This window comes from Falco naumanni, chromosome 4, assembly GCF_017639655.2.
Source record: "Falco naumanni isolate bFalNau1 chromosome 4, bFalNau1.pat, whole genome shotgun sequence".
In the NCBI taxonomy this organism is placed as follows: domain Eukaryota; kingdom Metazoa; phylum Chordata; class Aves; order Falconiformes; family Falconidae; genus Falco; species Falco naumanni.
Genome location: NC_054057.1, coordinates 84,212,897 through 84,231,223, shown reverse-complemented (window position 1 = coordinate 84,231,223; position 18,327 = coordinate 84,212,897). Strand labels below are relative to the sequence as shown.

At 53.8% G+C, this 18,327-nt stretch overlaps 2 protein-coding genes across 8 annotated transcripts in view; both read left to right on the top strand.

Moving 5' to 3' along the window:
* Positions 1-699: 699 nt before the first annotated feature.
* Positions 700-5,463, top strand: ACTB (actin beta). Its single transcript, XM_040593213.1, has 6 exons — positions 700-825; positions 2,188-2,316; positions 2,638-2,877; positions 3,404-3,842; positions 4,186-4,367; positions 4,721-5,463. Exons 2-6 carry the CDS (start codon positions 2,194-2,196, stop codon positions 4,862-4,864), a joined length of 1,128 nt encoding a protein of 375 aa, XP_040449147.1. The 5' UTR covers positions 700-825; positions 2,188-2,193; the 3' UTR covers positions 4,865-5,463.
* Positions 5,464-6,106: 643 nt separating this feature from the next.
* The window catches only part of FBXL18 (F-box and leucine rich repeat protein 18), a 46,281-nt gene continuing 34,060 nt past the window's right edge, over positions 6,107-18,327 (top strand). For 3 of the 7 annotated variants that reach the window (XR_005827739.1, XR_005827740.1, XR_005827741.1), the window contains exons 1-4: positions 8,870-10,992; positions 12,158-12,358; positions 13,251-14,791; positions 17,555-17,773. Coding sequence is in view for 4 of the 7 variants with exons in the window: in XM_040593208.1 (XP_040449142.1) it covers positions 10,549-10,992; positions 12,158-12,358; positions 13,251-14,791; positions 17,555-17,773 (2,405 nt within the window). In the remaining 3 variants the exon portion in view is untranslated. The other 4 variants (XM_040593209.1, XM_040593210.1, XM_040593208.1 and 1 more) reach the window with 4 other exon arrangements.

The following is an 18,327-nucleotide window of genomic DNA, read 5'->3' as shown; positions in this document are numbered from 1 at the left end:
GGGTGGCGGCCACGCTGCCCGGTGGGTCCAAGGGCCAAAGGCCTGGCAGCGGTCGCTGCCTGCTGACATCAGCATTGAACTTGGCCCCGCATCCCAGCCGGGGCCCGCCGGGGGGTGACCACTGCATGCCGCAGCGTGCAGCCCCCGGTCCCCCACCCTGGCCAGGGCGGGGGGCAGCGCTGCGGGCAGAGCCCCCCCGCGGGGAGGGCAGCGGGGTCCTGCAGCACGTTGCCCCCAGGGGTACCCCCTCCCTCACATGGGGGGCTGCAGCTGCGCCCCGCACACCCTGCCCCCCCCCGCGGGGCTTTGTGTGAGGGGTGCGGCTGTGCCCCCCCGGGAGCGGGTTGCATGGGAGGAGGGGGACACAGCGCCGCGACCCCCACCCCCCTGGGGGTGCCGCGTACGGGGCGAACAGGCCCGTTCGCCGCAAAGCAAGGTGAACCTGGGGGTGAGGGGGGGGCTGCAGCCGCAACACGCCCGCTCCGCTTTGCTGGCCTTTGCTTCACTTCGCCCCCCGCCCCCCCCTCCCCCAGTATTTTTTCTCTTTGCAGGGCGGGGGGCGCTGCCGGGCGGGGCGGGGCGGTGCAGCGCGTGCCGGGCGGGGCGGGGCGGCACGAGGCGGGGAGGTGCGGCGGGGGCCAATCAGAACCGCGCTCTCCGAAAGTTTCCTTTTATGGCGAGGCGGCGGCGGCGGCGGCCCGATAAAAGGCGGGGCGGGCGGCGGGCGGGAGCCGCTGCGAGCTCTGCCTGCTTCCCGCGCGCGCGCGCCCCGCTCCCGCCGCCTCGCGCCGCCCGCCCCGGCTCTGACCGCGCAACTCCCCGAAGGTGAGCGGGACCGGGGGGGGAGGGGAGCGCCTCTTCGCGCTCCGTCGTTCAGTCCGTCTTGTTACTAATATGAGTTGTGTTAAGCTTGTTTAGAAGATGGCGTGCCCGCTGCCGGGATGCCCTTTGTTCGCTGGCGGGGGTGTGTGTGCGCGGCCCGCCGCGCCGCTGCGGTGTATTAAGGGATGTAGAAAGAGACGGTGCTTTAATAATGGTTTGGGGGTGCTGCTTGTGTGTGCGGGGGTCGCCACCCTGCTGCCCGTGAGGCTAATCCGCCTCCTAAGAGGATTGTGGCGGCCATGAGCGGGGCCGGGGAGAGCGGGCGGCTCGGCTATTGTGTCTCGAGGGGAGGGGAGGAGCGGCGGAAATGGGGCGCGGGGCTTTGTCTGCTCCGCGGCTGCTGGTGGGGGGCTTGGGGGGTCCGCGGCGCGGCTGGGCCTGGGGGCGTTGTCCCCCACTGGGGAGGGGCGCGGTCCCCCCGCCTGGGCACATGTGAGAAGCCCCGCTGGTTTTTTTTCTTGCAGGGGGAAAGGGGGGCGGCACCCCCTCCCGAGGGGCGAGGTTGTTGCATCGGAACAAAAGCTGTATGTGGAGGGCCGTGGGGGGGGGGGGACGGGAGGGGACGAGCCCTCGGATGCCCGGGCAGCGGCGGTGCCCTGGCGCAGGCAGCGACTACATTTCCCAGGCTGCCCCGTGCGGGGCTGGCACATGTGCCGGCAGCTGCCGCCGGCCCCCCGCCTTCCCGGCGATTACACCAGGCGCTGCCGGCGGCGCTGAGCTCGCCTTCTCGCGGCGGGCGGCAATTGCATAAGACCCTGGCTTTAATCTCCCCCGCGCCGCGCTGCCGCTTTCCGGTGGGGCAGAGCCCCGCCGGTCACCTTTGGCTAGCGGGCTGGGCGAGGTGGCACCCGCTGAGCTGAGGGTTTACCGGGGGGGGGGGGGGGCGAGCGGCGGCCGCCGAGCGCCGTGCGGGACCCGCAGGGGCGTCGCGCAGGCGGCCGAGGCGTGGAGCGGCGCGGGCTGGCACACGGCGGGGCGCTGGGGCGGGGCCGCCCCGCCCCGGGGCGTGGCTGCCGCGTCCCCCCGAAGCCGGCGGCGGGCGAGGCCGGCGAGGCGCGGCGCGCTCCAGCCATTGCCTTTTATGGTAATAACGCGAGCGGGCGCCGGGACGCGCTTTGTCCCCCGGCGGTGCGGCGCCGCCATCCGGCCGGCCTCGCACCCTCTAGCGGGCGGCGGGCGAAGCGGTGCGGCGGCAGGAAGGAAATGGGTGGGGAAGGGCCGCGGCGGCATCGCCTCTCCTTCCCCTCCTCGCCGAGGCTGGTGCCGGGCCGGTGATGCTCACGGCGCTCTCCTCTCCCTCCGCAGCCAGCCATGGATGACGATATTGCTGCGCTCGTTGTTGACAATGGTTCCGGTATGTGCAAGGCCGGTTTTGCCGGGGACGATGCTCCCCGTGCTGTCTTCCCATCCATCGTGGGTCGCCCCAGACATCAGGTAGGTGGCCGGGGGTGTCTGTTCTCACACAGGGGAGAGGAGTTTTTGGTGGAAGCGGTTCCCATAGAGACACTGAGCTTTGAGAAGCCCCTTGATTTGGGTTTATAACAAAGAGGCTTCTGCGCTGCAGCATGGCTGGTGGGGGCAATACAGCCTCCTGCAGAGCTTTTGCTGGAGCAGCTGGCTGAAGCCTGCCCTGATGGAGTGGGGACAGCGGAGGGGTGGCAGCTGGGGACCTTGGTTTGGGAAGAGCAGGTTATCTGTCCGGTGGGGCTTGCCCCCTTCAGCATCTGTACTTACCATTTATTCTTTGTCCTGCAGGGTGTGATGGTTGGTATGGGCCAGAAAGATAGCTATGTTGGTGATGAAGCCCAGAGCAAAAGAGGTATCCTGACCCTGAAGTATCCCATTGAACATGGTATTGTCACCAACTGGGATGACATGGAGAAGATCTGGCACCACACTTTCTACAATGAGCTGAGAGTAGCCCCTGAGGAGCACCCTGTGCTGCTCACAGAGGCTCCCCTGAACCCCAAAGCCAACAGAGAAAAGATGACACAGGTGTGTAAAGCTCTGGAGCTTGGAGCTACCGCAGATGTTGCTGCAGGCCAGCTCTCCTCTTCCATGTTGTCCTCTCTCCTCCTTCACCACTATTCTCCATTTTTGCCATCTTTACAGGGTTTTCCTTTCCTGACCTGAGTCTGCTCTTTGCTGGACCTTGACAGGTTTTGTTTGCTCTTCTAAGCTGGCTTTCTCTGAGACTGAACTAGCAACTTTTAACTGCTGTTTCTGACTAGACACACTAATCCCATTTACCAGCCTTGAGTGACTGTACTGTAGTTTACTTGGCATTTGTGTTTTTCCTTGCTGTGACATGTTGGATGGGTCTGTGATGGTGGTGTCCCTGCTTGGGCTCTGACCTGGCAGGTGTGGGTGGATGCCAGGCAAAGATAAGCATGGACTTCGAGGGGGAGAGAAATCTCTTACCCAGGGGCAAAAGTAAAACCACTTGCATGGACCTGGTGTAGACCTGTAGTGAGAACCTTGCTTTTTGCTGTGGACTCAACCCCTTCTTTTCTCTCCCTAGATCATGTTTGAGACCTTCAACACCCCAGCCATGTATGTAGCCATCCAGGCTGTGTTGTCCCTGTATGCCTCTGGTCGTACCACTGGTATTGTGATGGACTCTGGTGATGGTGTTACCCACACTGTGCCCATCTATGAAGGTTATGCCCTCCCCCATGCCATTCTCCGTCTGGATCTGGCTGGCCGTGACCTGACGGACTACCTCATGAAGATTCTGACAGAGAGAGGCTACAGCTTCACCACCACAGCCGAGAGAGAAATTGTGCGTGACATCAAGGAGAAGCTGTGCTATGTTGCCCTGGATTTTGAGCAGGAGATGGCCACAGCTGCCTCTAGCTCTTCTCTGGAGAAGAGCTATGAACTCCCCGATGGCCAGGTCATCACCATTGGCAATGAGAGGTTCAGGTGCCCCGAGGCCCTCTTCCAGCCGTCTTTTCTGGGTAAGTCCAGCTCTTCCAGGATACCACGTGTTCTTAAATGTTCTTTCTGTAACGGGTGACCTGGAGACCAGGGTAACTCAATTACCACATTACTGCTGGTCCCTAGTGATGCCTGTGCTGTCACACTAATTAGCCTCACTTTTTGCACAGTCTAAAGCTTGTTTGTTGTGGTTTTTTTTGGGGGGGGGGGGGGGGGGAGTGGGGAGAGCCTTGGGGTTGGTAGAACAGGAGGTTGAGCCTGTTGGAGCCGTGGCTTTTGTATAGTGCCTTGCCCATAGCAGCTCCTCAGACTTCTTGGCTGTGTCTTAACTCTTGCTGACTGGAGACTGCTGCTTCTTCACAGGTATGGAGTCCTGTGGTATCCATGAAACTACCTTCAACTCCATCATGAAGTGCGATGTGGATATCCGTAAGGACCTGTATGCCAACACAGTGCTGTCTGGTGGTACCACAATGTACCCTGGCATTGCTGACAGGATGCAGAAGGAGATCACAGCCCTGGCACCCAGCACAATGAAAATCAAGGTAGGATGGAGTTGGGGGAAGCTCTTGGCACCCCTCTTAGTGCTGACACGCAGGGTGGGTGGAGGGGCAGTGCAGTAAGCTTAAACTGCTGGAGAAGATAGAAACCGTATTTCTGTGTCTGGGGTAGCCTTAATGGCCTTGCTCTGGACAAGATGGCATGTGCCCAGCCACATGCGTAATGGGATTAGTGTAAATACTGGCCGCAGGGCAAGGGGAGGGGGTGTATGTCTTAAGCCTGTTTGGACTTCACTGTATCTTGGCCAAGGCTTAGATGAGGGAATGAGGCAGGGGCCATGTGTGGGCAGGGAGTGTAGTCTGCCACTGTGCATCTGACAAATTCCTCTTCCCTGCAGATCATTGCCCCACCTGAGCGCAAGTACTCTGTCTGGATCGGAGGCTCCATCCTGGCCTCCCTGTCCACCTTCCAGCAGATGTGGATCAGCAAGCAGGAATATGATGAATCCGGACCCTCCATTGTCCACCGCAAATGCTTCTAAACCGGACTGTTACCAACACCCACACCCTTGTGATGAAATGAAACCCATAAATGCGCATAAAACAAGAAGAGATTGGCATGGCTTTATTTGTTTTTTTTTTGGCGCTTGACTCAGGATTAAAAAACTGGAATGGTGAAGGTGTCAGCAGCAGTCTTAAAATGAAACATGTTGGAGCGAACGCCCCCAAAGTTCTACAATGCATCTGAGGACTTTGATTGTACATTTGTTTCTTTTTTTAATAGTCATTCCAAATATTGTTATAATGCATTGTTACAGGAAGTTACTCGCCTCTGTGAAGGCAGCAGCCCAGCTCGGAGGGAGCCGATGCCAGTTACTGGTGTTAGGTTATAATTGCTTGTCTGTAAATTATGTAACCCAACAAGTGTCTTTTTGTATCTTTCCGCCTTAAAAACAAAACACACTTGATCCTCTTTCTCTTCGATTTGTCAAGCAAGCAGGCTGTGTTCCCCAGTGATAGATGTGAATGAAGGCTTTACAGTCCCCCGCAGGGTCTAGGAGAAGTGGTGCCAGTACGTGCGGGAGGGAGGGGCTACCTGTACACTGACTTAAGACCAGTTCAAATAAAAGTGCACACCATAGAGGCTTGACTGGTGTTGATTGTTCGTTTTGTTTCTTTTATGCCACTTCTTGACAGTTACTGTGTGCTCTGATCTAGCCTTGCCAGGCTGTGTGGGCTGGGTGCTGGTGCTGCAGGCTGGCTGGTGTGCAAGCCAGGTGGCTTGTGGTGATACAGCTGGGAAGAGCTGTGCCTGCCAAATCTTGCAAGTCTCCAGGGCTGGAGCTCTCCAGATACTGCCAGTGTGTGCAATGGGGAGCTGCTGGAGGAGCTGGGATCTGTGTCAATCCAGCATCTTTTGAAAGCTTTGTGGAGACTCCTTAGCAGTGCAGTTACGGCTAGCTTTGGCTTGATAAAATCGTGGTGGTGGTGCCGTAAACAACACGCCAGAGCAGCTGGCGTCTCCCTTAGCCAAGGCTGCAACCCTCTGTGACCCACGGGGCAGTGCCCCTGCTTCGCCCGGCACCAGCTGCCTGAGCTTGTCTGTCCTGCTGGTGCTCGGGCTGGGAGACTTGAGTGCTCTGGCAGGCTGCTTGCAGGGTGGAGCAGCTTCTCAGGTGAAAGCGAGAGAGTCTCCTGTGAAGTGGAAAAAATTCCCTTCAGAGAGCAGGGCCGCTGGGCAGGGGTGCGGCTGGGAAAAGGGTGTGGGGAGGGAGGAAGCTGTTGCAGGGCGAGTGACAGCTCCAGGAGTTGCTGTGGGCAGGGCCGATACCTGCCTGTAGCCCAGCCTCTGCCAGAAAGGTTTGGGTGGCTTCTTGGCTCTGTCCCCATCCTCTGGGGCTTCTGAACCTCCCGTGAAACTTCAGCTTGGTTTGATGGATCAAGTTCTCCCATTTTATGAAAAGGAGCAGCCACTACGGGGACCCTCCTGGGCACAGCAAAGCCTGCGAGCCGCTGGAGCTGCTGCTGTGGAAGGAAGATGGAGAGGACCGAGGCTGCCAGGTCAGGGACCAGGGAGAGCAAAGCCAGGTGACACTGTTCATTGACAACTCGGGCAGACCAGACCTTGCAGCCTTGCTCACAGGCGTGCTGGCTTCCCAACCCCGCGCTGTCTTTGAAGAGCTAATGGCTGCGATTGTGTCACACTCACAGCAGATGAAAGGCAGGGAACAGGCTCCATTGGCCCTTTAATCCTCTGCCTGGCCTGATCCTGCTCTGGCAGCATGCTGAGTTGAGGGTGGACCTGCTGGTTTCCACCCTTCATCTCCCCAGCCTCCCTCCTCGCTGCCCCGGGTGCAGTAAGAGCCTGGCAGGGCTGTAGGTGCAGACACTGAGCTGGGCAGACGAGTTACTGGAAGCACCAGTTCGCAACAGCGGAGGTGAAACAGGTTGGAGCAAGGCTCAAACTGCACTTACAACCTGAGGTCTCGGGGAAATGGGGTGAGGAGGCGGCAGTGGCAGCTCCTGGAGGGAGCTGGTGGGAGCAGGGCAGGAAAAAGACGAGGAGGCAAGAAGAGATGATGGCAATAGGGAAATGGGGCGCCTTTCTTCAGCCGTCCCTGAAATGATTACTGTGGAAAAATGTGTTGAGGCACAAAGAACAGAAGAGGTGGTGGTGAGGGAGAAACCACAGCAGCGGAACGCCAGGGGCCGAGAGCAGCTCAGGTGGGCAGGGGTGCAGACACAGGGAGAGGGTGAGCAATGGGCTGGTGCAGACCTGTTGGGTGCAGGGGTGCTGGGCTGATTTTTGTGCTCCAGAGCGCAGCAGGTAAGGCTTTCTGTTAGTTAATACTTTGCAGGGTGGGGGTTTTTCTCCTCTGTTCCTATTTCACTCGCAGATCCAGGCAAGGAGCCCCCCCAATAAAATGAGGCCGAGCCTTTCACAGCCCTTCCTGATGCCTCTCCAGTGTGAGGCCGGCACAGTGCGCACAGCTATACTGCAGGCTGCTCCAGCCAGGCTCAGTTTATTCCTCCTCTGGGCCATTACATGCTGGAGAAAAGAATGTGGTGCCGGGCAGGGAAGCCTGTGAGCATTACTCACTGCTCCCAACTACAGCGAGCAGGGGGGAGCCCGGGGTAGTTTCCTCTCAGGAACGCCAGGAAGAGGGGGGATTTTTTTTTAACTGCAGTTTCTCCGTCATCACGTTTCGAAAGGCTCAGTTCACCCCTTAGTGTTTCAAGGGTGGGGAAATGCAAAGGGGCTTGCCACAGGAAGGGTGGTAGAGGATTCGGTTTAGCTGTGTCCTGGCTCTTGAAGCCACCAGCCATGGACTAGACTCAAAGGGAATAATCAGTCCCCTGGCTATCTCCTCCTCCTCTCCAGAACACAAATAGCCAGGGATTGTGGGGAGACCAGGAGGTTTAAAACAGCCACCCATGGGCTGGGCTGAGCGCGTCCCGCTGTCTGGTGCAGCGCTGGTGACATACCAGGGTTTCTCAGGCTGCGGAGACGGCGGGACTCAACTGCAGATCCTTGCAAGCCACCCAGCCCTTTCTCACCTCCCTTTAGCTGCCCGGGAGGGAGCTAGCTCGGTTCAAGGGAGCTGAGCAAACATATTTTACGCCCTTTCTTCCCCCAGAGCTCCCAACTTTCGCTCCTGCTGGAGACAGTCACTGGCACTTCACCTGCAATTAGCTGGTGACCTGGAAAGTCACCTCACTGAGCTGCTTATGGAATCAAGCCACTACCAGGAATTAGTGATGTCCTTGGCAAAGGAGACAGTGGCAGCTCTCAAGATTTAGCCCTGAAGGGCCTCATTGTCTCTTAGCTGTGTTGGGGAGTGTTGACCAGAAATGGTCGCTGGCTGGGGGGGTCCCATTCTCTTGTTAGCGAGTGTGTGCTGCTTCAGGAGAGGTGCCAGCTGGCTGCATGCAAAAGTCCCAGGAAATCCCAAAGTGTTCAAACAAAACTGGCCACCTCACAGAAATCCTGTCTGAGGATGCAAAGCATCTGCTTCAGAAAACAGGCTTTCTGAAGTATCAGTTCAGGGATGGGACTGTGGGTATCGGCTGTGCTTGGGGCAGGGAGAGTCCTGGTTTTTGAAGCTGGTCTTTGTAGAAGGATTGCTGACCTGGAGCTTGCCCTGACTTGTATTACACCCATCTGTAATCTACTTTAGCAGGCCTTATGGTATTAAACTGTATCAAGTATTGAAAATCACTTACAGCAGTGGAGCTAGCAATTCACCCAAGCATACCAAGCTCACTGGCCACTGTAGTCTAGCTGGGCTTTAGTCATGCTGACAAAAAGATGAGATGTCCAGACTGTATCAGTCTTAACAAGAATCAGAGGAAAGAAATGACCCAAGACTTTCCAAAGGGAAAAATGTAAAATCCTCAGGTCACTCTGGTATTGAATAGTTAAGATATTTTGTTTTATACAGAGTGAAATACCTTGATACTAGCAGTAATTTGTTTGGTTGCCCTCGTGGACTGGGACAGCATGGTATGTACCTGCCTTCTTTGGGCTAAGAAAACTGTTTATTAGTCATAAGAAGAACAAAGTCTGCCCTGAGATGGCCCAGCCCTGAACTGAGCCCATCTTCACAGAAGGCTCCCAAGTGCCCACACAGAGAAAAGTGTGCCTGAAGCGAAGTGCAGCAGGGAGGGTTTCTCCTCTCACCAGCTGGCCACCGACCAGCAACCACCAAGAGAAATGCCAGAGTTCAGTGTAGCTGTTCTGTTTCCTTCCTCCTTTACGTCCCGCCGCTGCCTACTGTTCAACCTCCATGTCTTATCTATACCACCACATTGCTCATTTATTTGGTGGATCGTGAGTCCAAGTGCAGCTCCTCTTATGAACTGCTCTGAGCCTTGTTTCTCCTCAGGAGGTTCTTACACGTGTCTCTGTTCCCAGTTCTTATTTGGGGTTGTCAGCTGCTGTCTGGTCCATGTATGCTGCAGGGCTGGAGGGAACCTGTGGCTGGTCTTAATGCAGGCTGTTCCAGCTGACCTGGCTCTCTGGGCAGGGCTTTTACTCTGCTTATGGGCCTTGCTGATGATTTTATTTACCATTTGCATTGGAAATGCAGGTCTCCTCCACCCTGGTCTCTGCTTTCCCTGATGACTGCAAATATGGTACGGTGGTATTTTCCCCAAGACGTCAAACAAGTCAGTCTTGACTGAAGTGCCTCCGGATTTGTCATTACCTTCTATTTAAGTGAAACACATAACAAAGCAGGTACAGATTCTCTTACTGAGGTTCTCCCTCATCTAAGGGCTAAAAGGGGTTTTCCTCTTCAACACCAGAGCCTTCTCACAGGCCTAGGAGCAAAACAGGTAATCAAGACTTGAAGCACTTGCTATTTCTAAGTGAACCCCCTAGTCTACTCCTGATCTAAGTCATAGCCTTAAATGGCAACAATCAAGCAGGAAGAAAGCTGCAACCTATTCATTTTCCTTTGTGGGTCATCTTTAAAACACATTTTCTGTGAACAAAATTCCTGAAGCATACACGTAACTGGAAATTCCAGCGCTCTAGTCCTGTCTGTACTTGAGATTTGGGATGAGGAGCTAATAGTAACAGTGCTGAGCCAGCTGCTCCCCTTGGACTTTGCTGTGTGCAATGGCTGCGCTCACAGCAGCCCTGGATGACTTCTGCATGGCCCTCTGTGCATCAGTGAAGCGAAGGATCGTGTCTCACACCCACAGCCAAAGTTACACTATTTAGCCCAGTTAGATGAACTTTGCATACATGACCAGCAAACCTGAAGCTGACAGGTTTGTATTTAGGGTTTTCCTGGGAGGAAAGGGGTGGTACCTGCAGCCCCCTTGTTAGCACCAACCCGTTCAGTGCTCACGGGTGTCCCATCTTCCACACCCTGGCTGCTTCCAACCCACAGCCTGAACCGGGAGAGGACGGTTCTCCCAAATGCTCTGCCATCTCTCCAGAAAACCAGGGCGCTCACCCCGGGGGCTGCACAACAGCCTGGCTGGGGCTTCCCACCAAACTGGCGGGGCTTCTTCTGCCCCCCGGCTCGCCTGCTGAGTCACTGCTGTGCCCAGCAGCTCCTCACAGGGTGGATTTACGTTTTCAGAGCCGACTCAGGGCTTCGCGGGGTGTGGGCCCAGCGTGAGTCAGCTATCGGGGTGGCAAAGGGCCCGCGGCTGCGGGCTGCCGAGGGCTGAGGAGGCCAAGCGGCCGCTCGCCGGGCTCCTGCAGTGCCCGATGCCTCAGCAGTGGCGGCCCTGGGGCAGAGGCGAGGGAGCCACGGTGCTTCCCGCTGAACAATCCGGATTTCACCGCCGCAGAGAGCTGCCGCCCCCACGACGAAGGCGCCCTCAGCGAGAGCTGAACCGTGAGGGGACGGCACCGAGCCGGGCGCCCCAACGCGGACCTGCCACTCCCATCATGGCGCCGCCGCTCTCAAGATGGCGCCCACCGGCGGCTGGCGCCTCCTCCCGCCGCGCCACGCTCAAGATGGCGGCGCGGGGCGGCCGAGGGGGCGGCGGGGGAGTGGCGAGCCGCGGAAGCCGGGTCATGGCAGCGCCGGAAGAGCCGTGCGGCGGCCGGGCCGGCGGGGAGCCAGGCCGGGACGCGGCCGGTTTGAGCGGTGCCCGCGGGAGGCGGTGGCGGGACCGCGCGGCCGCCGCCATGTTCCGCTGTGGGGAGGTGAGCCGGGGCGGGGGAGGGCCCCTCTCGCCCTCCGCTTCCCCCTCCGCCCCGGCCCCTCGGGGAGCCGTTACCCGGGGCTGTAGCGGGGCTCGTCCGCCGCCGCCGCCTCCCTGGGCTGGGGCTGGGGGGAGCCGGGCTCCTCTCAGGGATGGAGACGAAGCGAGCAGGGCGGGAGCCGGCCTCGGCGGCGGTGAGGGGGCTCAGATGGCGGTGGTGGGGCGGGTGGGGCCGGCGGCCCCTCTCCCCGCGGGGCTTGGCCCGGGCTGCCCGACGGCGTGGGGAGGCCCCGGGGAGCCGGTTCCTGAGGCGGGGCTGGCGGGGCCGGCCATGGCGGGGGGCAAAACCGCCCACTTCTGGCGGGGTTTCGCAGGGGCTGTGAGGTGGCACCAGCTGCCCCCCTGGAGGGGCATGCCGTGGCATTAATACCAGACTGGGTTTTAGTAAAGACGGTGCTGCAGCCCTGGCCGCCCCCCAAACTGCCATCAATGCGGGGGGGTGGGCTAGGGGCCGTGCCCCCTCCCCGCACGAGGCACCCTGTCAGGCTCCCGGCGGGGTTGGGGTGCGGTTGCTGGGGGTCCCTTGTCACCCCAGAGTCGAAGGAAGGCGTGTGGGCTGGGGGAGCAAAGGGGCTCCCGTGTCCCCGTTGGAGCCTGGCTGTCAGAGCGCCGTGTCGTACGGTTGGGGTGTAAGCACGTGTCGGAGGAGCTGTGGGTGTTCCGGTGCTGGGCCGCAGTTTTGTTTGTGTGTCTGTGTATATATATACACAGATATATATGGTTACATAACCCTTAAGGTTTTTGAAATGGATGGCACTTGGCAGAAAGATGTAGAAAGAGACTGCTGTGTTATATTTAGAAAAGAATCAGGGACGGTCACTTAACTGCAAAGTAAGTGGCAAAAGGGTAAGGAATGTCAATGGTTTTTTCTCTTCGTTCTGAAGTAACCAACACCAAAAGGTACTGTGGCTTTGTGCAAAGTTTTGCGCTGCCTCCGTATTAGTGTCTAAGGGAAGGCTCTCGGTTTCATGGTGCAGATGGAAGTACTTAAAGATTCAAGTGTTTCTGTTTTGAGACTCGGGGTATCTGTTTTATCACAAGCGTTGCTGAAGTTTCTGACCTAGTAGCTTTTCTCTTTTTTCTTTTTTTCTTTCCCCACCCCCCAGGAGATCATAAGTGGGGAGAGTGAGGAAGAAAGTAATGGCGTCAACTTGATGGAGTTCTCAGATGAGATCCTTTTGCACATCCTCAGCTACGTCCCTTGCACAGACCTTGTCCTGAACGTCAGGAGAACCTGCAGGAAGCTAGCAATGCTTTGCCTTGACAAGAGTCTAACACATACAGTTTTACTTCAAAAAGACTATAAGGTGGGGAGAGTAGCTTGCTTCTTCTGTTAGCTATGAAGACAAATCTGACTTGTGACAAAATGCCAAGAAGTAGAACTTTCCAATGTGTCTGCATAAATGAACTGCTCTTGAACTCTGAAATCAAATAAACAATAAACTGTTTTATAAAAGCATTTGTTTTCCAGAATGCTTTGTTAGAACAGCTCTGTGGTCCCTTAGTTATATAAAATACCGTCAGTGAAAACTATCTTCTCTGTGTTTCTGGAAGCTAAAGTGAAAGTAAACATGACTTTCCCTTTGTAGCTGTGGTTGTGTAAAGTTACCATTTTCTCAAAATATATTTTCCATGTTGTTGTGCAAAAATACGTTGTGCATATTGCTGCCAGGCATGCATTCAGCTCAGCCTGAAATTGTATGTGTTAAAACAAAAATAAAGCTTGGAAATGAAGGGTGATACGTTTTATGAGGACTGTATCACCAAGTGCAGGCAAGGGGAAACCTTTTTTACTCATTTCCAAAAGAGGAAACTGGATGGAGAATGGAAACATTCTTCTTTCAATTTGAGTTTCTGTAGATAGTTAGCTCTGCTGAAATAGCTTTGCTGTTAGAAAATGGAGATGGCCTTCCATTCCACTGTCAGTTGCTGAACAGATTTGGCCTCGCAGTCAGTAATGCAGAACTGCACAGGCTAAGAAGCTGAAGGAAGTATAATCTTAAAAAGAGTCCAAAGCATGGCAGACTAAGCCAGCTACCAGCAGTATAATAATTCTTAGACTGCGCTAGCATCCCGAAACGTTTGGTGAGCCATGTAATCTAAGTTCTAATCACTCTTATCCCCATTTTCAGATGGGAAACTGAATCAGTACACACTATTGCCGTATATCTCATTGAATGTGGTTTTGTTTGAGTACAGGTAAACAAAGACAAAGTGAAGCAGCTGATGAGGGATATCGGAAAAGAGATTTACCAGCTGAACATGGCTGGGTGCTATTGGCTGCCCAGCTCCACTATTGATCACGTAACGCGATGCAAGAACCTGGTAAAACTGAATTTGTCTGGGTGCCACATCACCTCTCTCCGTCTCTCAAAGATGCTGTCCACACTCCAGCACCTGCGCTCCCTGGCAATAGATGTAAATCCGGGTTTCGATGCCAGTCAGCTAAGCAGTGAGTGTAAAGCCACTCTTAGCCGTGTCTTGGAATTGAAGCAAACCCTTTACACGCCGTCATATGGTGTCGTTCCGTGCTGCACTAGCCTTGAGAAACTGCTGCTTTATTTTGAGATCCTTGATCGCTCGCGAGAAGGTTTTATGCTCTCTGGGCAGCTAATGGTAGGTGAGAGCAATGTACCCCATTACCAGAACCTCCGTGTCTTCTATGCCAGGCTGGCTCCTGGCTATGTTAATCAGGAGGTGGTGAGGCTGTACTTGGCGGTGTTAAGTGATCGGACACCTGAGAACCTTCACGCCTTCCTTATTTCTGCCCCTGGTAGCTTTGCGGAGACGGGAGCCACTAAAAACCTCCTAGACTCTATGGCTCGAAATGTACGTCTGGATGCTTTACAATTGCCCAAAGCCTGGATTAATGGCTCTGGGCTCCTGCAACACTTGAAGTTCAACAACCCTTTCTACTTCAGCTTTAGCCGATGCACCTTATCTGGTGGTCACCTGATCCAGAGGGTTATTAATGGTGGGAAGGATCTTAAAAGCTTGACCAGCTTGAATCTCAGTGGCTGCATTCACTGTTTGGCTCCAGAATCCTTGTTTCGAAAAGCAGAAGATGACATTGACAGTAGCATTCTGGAAAGCCTGGTCATGTCTTGCTGCAACCTGAGACACCTCAACCTCTCTGCAGCTCACCATCACAGCTCGGAAAGCATAGGGAATCACTTGTGCCAGCTTCTGTCCAGGCTAAAGCACCTGCTCTCGTTAGCGCTACCGGTTTGCTCCATCACAGATGTTGCTGCAAATGTGGAAAAGCCTCCCACGGCATCTAATTTGGTGCCCCAAACGTTTGGAAGGAAAGTTCGGATTGGGATACAGACGTATCCAAGGAACTTAGCGGATCAGGCAAATCAGAAGCTGGAGTCTTCCGTATTCTGGGCTCTGATGGGAAGCCTCCGATTTTTGGAAACCTTGGAAATAATTGGTTCCAGTTTCTCCTCTGCCATGCCACGCAATGAGCCAGCAATTCGGAACTCGTTGCCTCCTTGTGTCCGGGCACAAAGTGTGGGGGATTCAGAGGTGGCTGCCATAAGCCAATTGACTTACTTGCATAGCCTCACCTTAGCACAACTGCCAAATATTCTTACCGGCTCTGGGCTTATTAACATTGGATTGCAGTGCCAGCATTTGCGGACTCTTTCATTGGCCAACCTGGGCATGATGGGGAAAGTGGTCTATATGTCTGCTCTCATGGACATGCTGAAACACTGCAAGTGTTTGAGAGATCTCAGGTGAGGGGCTGCCGTTGAACATCTGCATTTTGTTTGTGGATCTCCAGAAATGTGCTGCGTGGTTTGTTGTAGCTGGTGTTAAAACCGCACGTGTTCGTCTTCTGGTCAAAAGCAGCTGTAATGGCCTGGACACTGGGTGTTTTCCTTGCTGGCTTGTGGAGAGCGGGAAGGCATTACATGCTCTCTCTGAGGGCTCAGGATATGCCCTTTAAGCAGTGTTTTAAAAGCAAAAGCTCTCTGTGCTGCAGCTGCCTTCCTTTTAGATAAGGAAGAGTGGATGCTGCATATTTGGGAGCTAGTGACCTGCCAGGGCTAGGTTAAATACTATGTGCTTTTGCTGACTTTTTGGCTTTGTGTACATGTACATCTCTTAAACTTCCAGGAAGGAAGAGACTCCTACAACGTCTAGATAATGATAACGTAGAGTGTTCCTTAGGTTTGCCAATGAGATACTTTTCTGCCTTCAGTTTGTATTAAAATCTTGCCTTTTAATTTTTTTTAAATTTTTGGTACGTTGAAAGCATTCCGGATTTAGAGTTTGTCCTGTTGGTGTTCCTCTCCTGGTAGGATTTAAAGGATCCTACCAAGAATCTGGTCCTAAAGGGTGCGCAAAAGAGCTTCACAGTAACCAAAATGTGCTTAATAAAGCAAAGGGCATGAACTATGATGGTTTCCTTGCAGCCGTCTATAAAAACACAAATGTTATTACTTGAGAAATATGGGGTTTTTTCTTCTTTTGTCCCTAAATTGGCTTCTCTTGATTCTGTTAGATCAGTCCCATTGTCATTTTCTGTTCACAAATGGGTCTAAAATGCCTAACAGTAGTAACAGCAAGGTCACTCCTGTGATCACAAAGATCAGCAGTGGCACTAGAATTATCGCTCATCAGCCGAGACTGGTGTTTGTGTGCATGTTCCTGATCCTTTGCAATAGTGAAAGGAGCCAGGGTGGCTAAAACACCTCAGGAGGGTTTTTGTTGTTCACCGCTTCCCATTTATAACAGGCAGGGAGCATGTTGGTCTTTTAGCCAAGGGACGCGGCAGTTGGAAATTCAGTTGCTTAATGGCTTGGGTCACATGAATGTATCTTTAACCTTCAGGAGACTAAGCAGTCATGGAGGAACGAAGATCTGGGGACAAGGGTTTGGGTGCGCAGTGTTGCTTCATTCAGTCTAGGTCCTGTAGTTTCCAGAGGCTTTGAAATGGAGGCCAGGAGCGATAAAGATGGGAGGCAGCGCAGAGCCTTGAATGAATGACAAACAAGGGTGCCTCCTTGTAACAGCCCGGCATTTCAATATAAGCCGCTGTTATTCTTTCCTGTGTAAAGTCTAAGGTTTTATATAGGTTTAAGAGGATTTTAATGTTTAGCACTTCCTCCTGATAATGTAGTTTCCTTTCCATTTGACTAATTCTCTGCTGCTTCTACCCTTTTATTCTCTTCCCCATTTTCCAAGCTGAGAAACGAGTTTGCAGTGATATTCCAAAGCAACGTTGCCATCTAGCGAGTGAAAGGCAGTATTGCAAGTAGGGCTGTCGCGTCGCGGAGATTAACCTAGAAACCTGCTCTGAGGTTGCAGGAAATCTGTGCTTCGTGTCCTAAGTTTACGATGGACCAATAATGCAGTTCAAAAACTTAAGAGGCTGCCCGTTTCCTTAATATTAATTTTAATCTATTACCCAGAGTGCCCATGGGCTGTTAGGATATCTTCAGGCTATGCTACTGGACCAGCAGTTGCAGGGTGAGACTCTAAAACAGAATTTATCAATTAACAGGATTAAGTGGCTGAGATAGTCCTGCATACTACAAAAGCCTATGCAGAGATTATCCAGATCAGGCTGGGACAGACAGCTTGTTATCACCTAATGGATTAACCTTCTCAGAGCTCTTGGCCTTGCTGACCCAATGACTGGGATTCCCAAGTGCTCTGACGCCCTGTAGTAAATCTACACTGAGCAGATGTACTCTCCTGGAGGCACTGTCCCTGAGCCGGTTCTGCTTCCTACAGATTGGTTTCTGTGAGGGAGTCATCCAGTTATGCAGCTAGGTAAAACATAGACCCCTTGTTGGTCAGGTGTGGCTTCACCATGTCATTTTGTCGTCCTGCTCTGGGCTGTGACGCAAGATTGTGGATAGCTGTGATAGAGGATCCTGTCTCTCTTCTCCGGGCCAAGTGTTTAAGACAAAGCCTGGATTCTGGTGTGAGAGCAGTAGCTTTGATCCTTTGCCATCCTCTGACTGGGGCAGGATGGTTGTGGTCACTCAGTTGGCTCAGAGGCCCAAGTTCTGCATCACCGTGCGTGCGTTGTGGATTTTTCATGCCCGTTTCTCTCAAGGCAGTAAACTGAAGATGACCGGTTTGATCAGTGTTTGGTGCACTGGAGCAGTAAGTCCTTAAATCCACATCGAGTGCTTGGTGGATGCCAGGCAGCAAAAGCTGGAAAACTTGCAAAACCAGGGTTGCTCCCTGTGGGTGCTGGAATTCTGCAGTTTAGGGCCTTTCTGCCTATTTGTCTCCTTGTCTTTTAGCACACGCTGTCCAAGAGCCGCTAGCAAGCAAGGGGTACGAGCTTGCAATGTTGGGTTTGATATGCCATACCGCTGCCATAAGCAGGTAGAAGGTTATCGCATGTGTAAGTGAAACAGGTGGTAGGGGACACTGGTTGCTCCAGTTGCCAGCCCCCCATGAATGTGCTGTCCTCCCTCTTGTCTGAAGACGGCCCAAGTATGAATTGCCCATTGACTTGGTTTTGTTTATTCTTGCAGGCTGGAACAGCCGTACTTCTGTGCGGGCGCCCAGTTCTTCCAGGCACTGAGTCATTGCTCCTCTCTCCAGCGGCTTTGCATCGTCTCCCGGAGTGGGACTCTGCAGTCTGACGCAGTGATGTCATTCATGGCCAACTGCCTTGAGGTCATCATGTGCCACATGTTTATGGGAGAATCTCTTACCGTTTGCAAAAATCTCCAGCAATCTATTGTCCGGAGGTGAGTGCGGAAAGGGGTTGATGTGGGATTTCTGGAGCTGTTGAAGATTTATCTCCGTTTCCTGGCTTGCCAAAGTTTATATGGCTTGGAGCACTTGTTCCAAGAAGCTAATAGGTACTGTGTAACCACTTGGCACATGAACTAGCCTCTTATTTTAATAAGAGTGAATCAGTGAAATATTTGAAGGTATTATATGAATTTTTTATTCCATTCCCACCCATGTTCTCTGCAGTTCCGTTGGCTGAGTTGAAGTTCTGGATGTAAAGCTTCATCATAAATCAAATTACGCTTTTTCTGTAAACAAAACATCTGCCGACATTTTAAGTACTGAGAGATTTGACCTTGAAGCTTTCCTCCTTTCCCACAAGTGACTAAGATAATTCTCTGTCCTCTAATCACTTGTAAATGTCACTTACTGATAATCCCCTGGCAGCGCAATTCAAAGCCTTTAAAGGATTGTTGTGAAGGGTTTTTCTTCGGTGTGTGTGTGGGGGGGAGAATTGGTACAAACTGCTTTGCACGTTTGGCAGTTCTTAAATGCATTTTGCTTGGCC

Coding starts and splice junctions, on each gene's coding strand:
- ACTB (XM_040593213.1), top strand. CDS start 2,194: ATGGATGACGATATTGCTGCGCTCGTTGTTGACAATGGTTCCGGTATG. Junction 2,317..2,637: donor TGGGTCGCCCCAGACATCAG/GTAGGTGGCCGG, acceptor TTTGTCCTGCAG/GGTGTGATGGTTGGTATGGG. Junction 4,368..4,720: donor CCAGCACAATGAAAATCAAG/GTAGGATGGAGT, acceptor TCTTCCCTGCAG/ATCATTGCCCCACCTGAGCG.